Raw genomic sequence first — 2,920 nt, 5'->3', positions numbered from 1 at the left:
ATAATTGCTAACTACTTTAAATGAAATATGGTAAGATACTGAAGGAAAATAAATTAATTTTGAAACTATGCTGCAATTTTTATTTCATAAATTTTTTTTATAAATATTAAATACTTATATTTGTGACCAAAAATTATTATTATAATAATTTGTTACCGGGCTAATTGGTCAAATTTTAATATAAATAAAAAGACACTAATTTATTATTTATATTTAAAAATCGTTATATTTTATTTCCGATATTTCGACTATCTTCGATAGTCATCTTCAGGGAAAACTACACAAAATATAGGATGTTCACATTTTTATAGCGGATTATAAAGAAAAATCATACAATAAATACAATAATAATGATGACAACAAGAGAAAAAACAACAATAAAAATACAAAAGAAAAATTAAAATTATAAAAAAAATTTATAAAAAAAAACAAAAAAAGCTTTACAAACATCCTGTGTCATTTGTTTATAATATTCCTATAAGCCTGAGCACAGTTGTCCGTATCAGTTTTATAATTAAGTCTTATATTATTGGGCACTTGAAGTATTGAGAGCATTTCTAGAAAGTACCTCTTATTATGGTTCCTTTCTTCATATAAAATTTTTGCCTTATCAAAATCAGGTTCATTCATGAACATCCTATATTTTGTGTAGTTTTCCCTGAAGATGACTATCGAAGATAGTCGAAATATCGGAAATAAATTATAAACGATTTTTAAATATAAATAATAAATTAGTGTCTTTTTATTTATATTAAAATTTGACCAATTAGCCCGGTAACAAATTATTATAATAAATTTTTTTTGAAATTGTTTTTAAAATTTTAAAAATATTATGCAGTCACCAAAAGTTAATTCAAATTTCTAATAAACCTTCGCTTAAAAAAAAACCAATAATCTTTTAATAGTTTATTGTCTTTAGTTCCATAGTAAATAGGATTCACTATTTTTAGAAGTCAGTGGTCCACTTTAAGATGCATTATCATCGATCTCTCTTAAACGTACCATTGCCAATATGGCCATAATGCTTTCTAAACTAAGTTAGAACTTAAATAATTGGTATTTTGAACATATAAACTCTTATAAAGACATTTTTTTTAAAAAAACTAGTGAAGAATTTCTTTTGGCTGTTAAAAAATACTTCACTAACAGAATAATAAAAACAAATGAATTAATATAAAATATATTATAAATAAATTATTAAATTTTTTTTGATATAAAAAAATAAATATAAAATACCTATTATTTGTCTTAAAATAAAATAATTAGTTTAACTAAAGAACCACAATGAAGGATGTTAAAGTGGCAGTATATTAAACAATATTTTTCAACATAAACTTGCCTGATATATATATTTTAATACGTTATAAATAATTCTAAATCCTGCAAATAGTTTAAGCGTTTTTACAATTATTAAAAAAACCATACCAAGCTTACTGAAATTCAAAAATTATTGTACTAAGCGTGCTTCGTAGGAATTCAGTTTAGTCAGCTCTTCGACTGCTGCTTCCCTCAGTTTCCGTGACAGTGGCGGTACAAACAAATCGTAATCCACTTGCTTGCGCGCAGCGTTCAAGTAGATTTGTGTATTGTCGGCCAAATTTAGGAGCTCAAGCCATACACTGCAAGCATAGCCAACAACCAGCGTTATGATGAAACCAATCACAGAGAACCACAAATAGGATAGCTTGTACAACCAAAAATATTCAACTACAGGTGGCTTAGGAGTAGTGGTTATTATTGACAATGTTGCATTTATTGTGGTGTTAATAGCAGCTGTGCAGTTATCAACGCTAAGTGGCAATGAAGGTGGTGGTGGTTTAGGTCCTCCAAAACCAATCCAAAATGAAAACATTAAACCAATTAATAAACCCAGCAGCGCACCGCGTTGATTTGATCTCGTAGTGCACATTCCCAGCGTAAATAATGCCAATAAAGGTCCACCAACAATTCCAAATATTGTCAGAGATGCTTGAAGAACGCCACCTAGTGAACCAGCACCAAATGCTAAACCAACGCAGACTATGCCGTATAAACAGGCTATAATTTTTGATGGCAAAGTTGTATTCGAATCAGTCATAGGTCTTCTGAAGCAAACTTTATACAAAGGTTTTAGATAATCTTCCAATGTGACGGCAGCAAGAGAACTCACGGCTGAAGAAATGCTGGAGAGACTACCTGAGAATATGCCAGATACAAATAAGCCACAAAGTCCAGGATATTGACCTGTAAATAGAATTTGAAAGGTATACTAAATTAAAATTTAAAAAATATTAAAATTATATTCCGACGGGGCGCTACACTTCGTAAATTTAATATAATAATATTACAGTAAATTATATATGATAATATAAGTGAAGTTTGGATAATATAAAATGTGTCTATCTCTTAGCATCTTAAACTATATTCACTATTTGAAAATGAGCGATAATACCAGATCTTAACATATTATTAGAGGTTTAAATCTAAACTTCTTACAAACAGTAAAATCTTACTAAATTTGGTAAAAGCATATCTAAATTTGCTTACCCATTGTATCTATAGCGAACAGTGGCATTATTTGATCCCGGTATTTAATGCGACCCTCAAGTACTGGATCGCAGTTTCTGTAGTAATAAAATATAGCCAGACCGCTGAAAAGCGTGCTAAAACTTAAAGTACTCAATATTGGTAGATTCCACCAAAGTGCTGCTTGCGCACCTTTCAAGTCACGCACGCTTAATAAACGCTGTACTTGTGTCTGATTAACTCCGTAAAGCGATAGATATGTAACTATACCGCCAATAATTAAACTCCAAAATGTATGTCGTACTGTGGGATCTAAAGAGAACTCATTAATTTCCATCCGCCCACGTTCAACAGCAACATTCCAAATGGCACCTAAGCCTCCTTCAGCTTTAAGTGCAGACACTACAATTACTGA

At 30.0% G+C, this 2,920-nt stretch overlaps 1 protein-coding gene across 1 annotated transcript in view; it reads right to left on the bottom strand.

Moving 5' to 3' along the window:
• Positions 1–1,278: 1,278 nt before the first annotated feature.
• Positions 1,279–2,920, bottom strand: part of LOC119683562 (putative sodium-dependent multivitamin transporter) — a 3,803-nt gene continuing 2,161 nt past the window's right edge. Inside the window, exons 2-3 of the mRNA XM_038097278.1 lie at positions 2,527–2,916; positions 1,279–2,223 (exon numbers count right to left, since the gene is read on the bottom strand). Of these exons, the coding sequence (XP_037953206.1) occupies positions 1,448–2,223; positions 2,527–2,916 (1,166 nt within the window). The 3' untranslated portion in view covers positions 1,279–1,447. The remainder of the gene's footprint in view (positions 2,224–2,526; positions 2,917–2,920) is intronic.

The sequence above is a fragment of the Teleopsis dalmanni genome, chromosome 2 (assembly GCF_002237135.1).
Source record: "Teleopsis dalmanni isolate 2A chromosome 2, ASM223713v2, whole genome shotgun sequence".
Taxonomy (NCBI): domain Eukaryota; kingdom Metazoa; phylum Arthropoda; class Insecta; order Diptera; family Diopsidae; genus Teleopsis; species Teleopsis dalmanni.
This window is presented reverse-complemented; position numbering and strand designations above follow the sequence as displayed.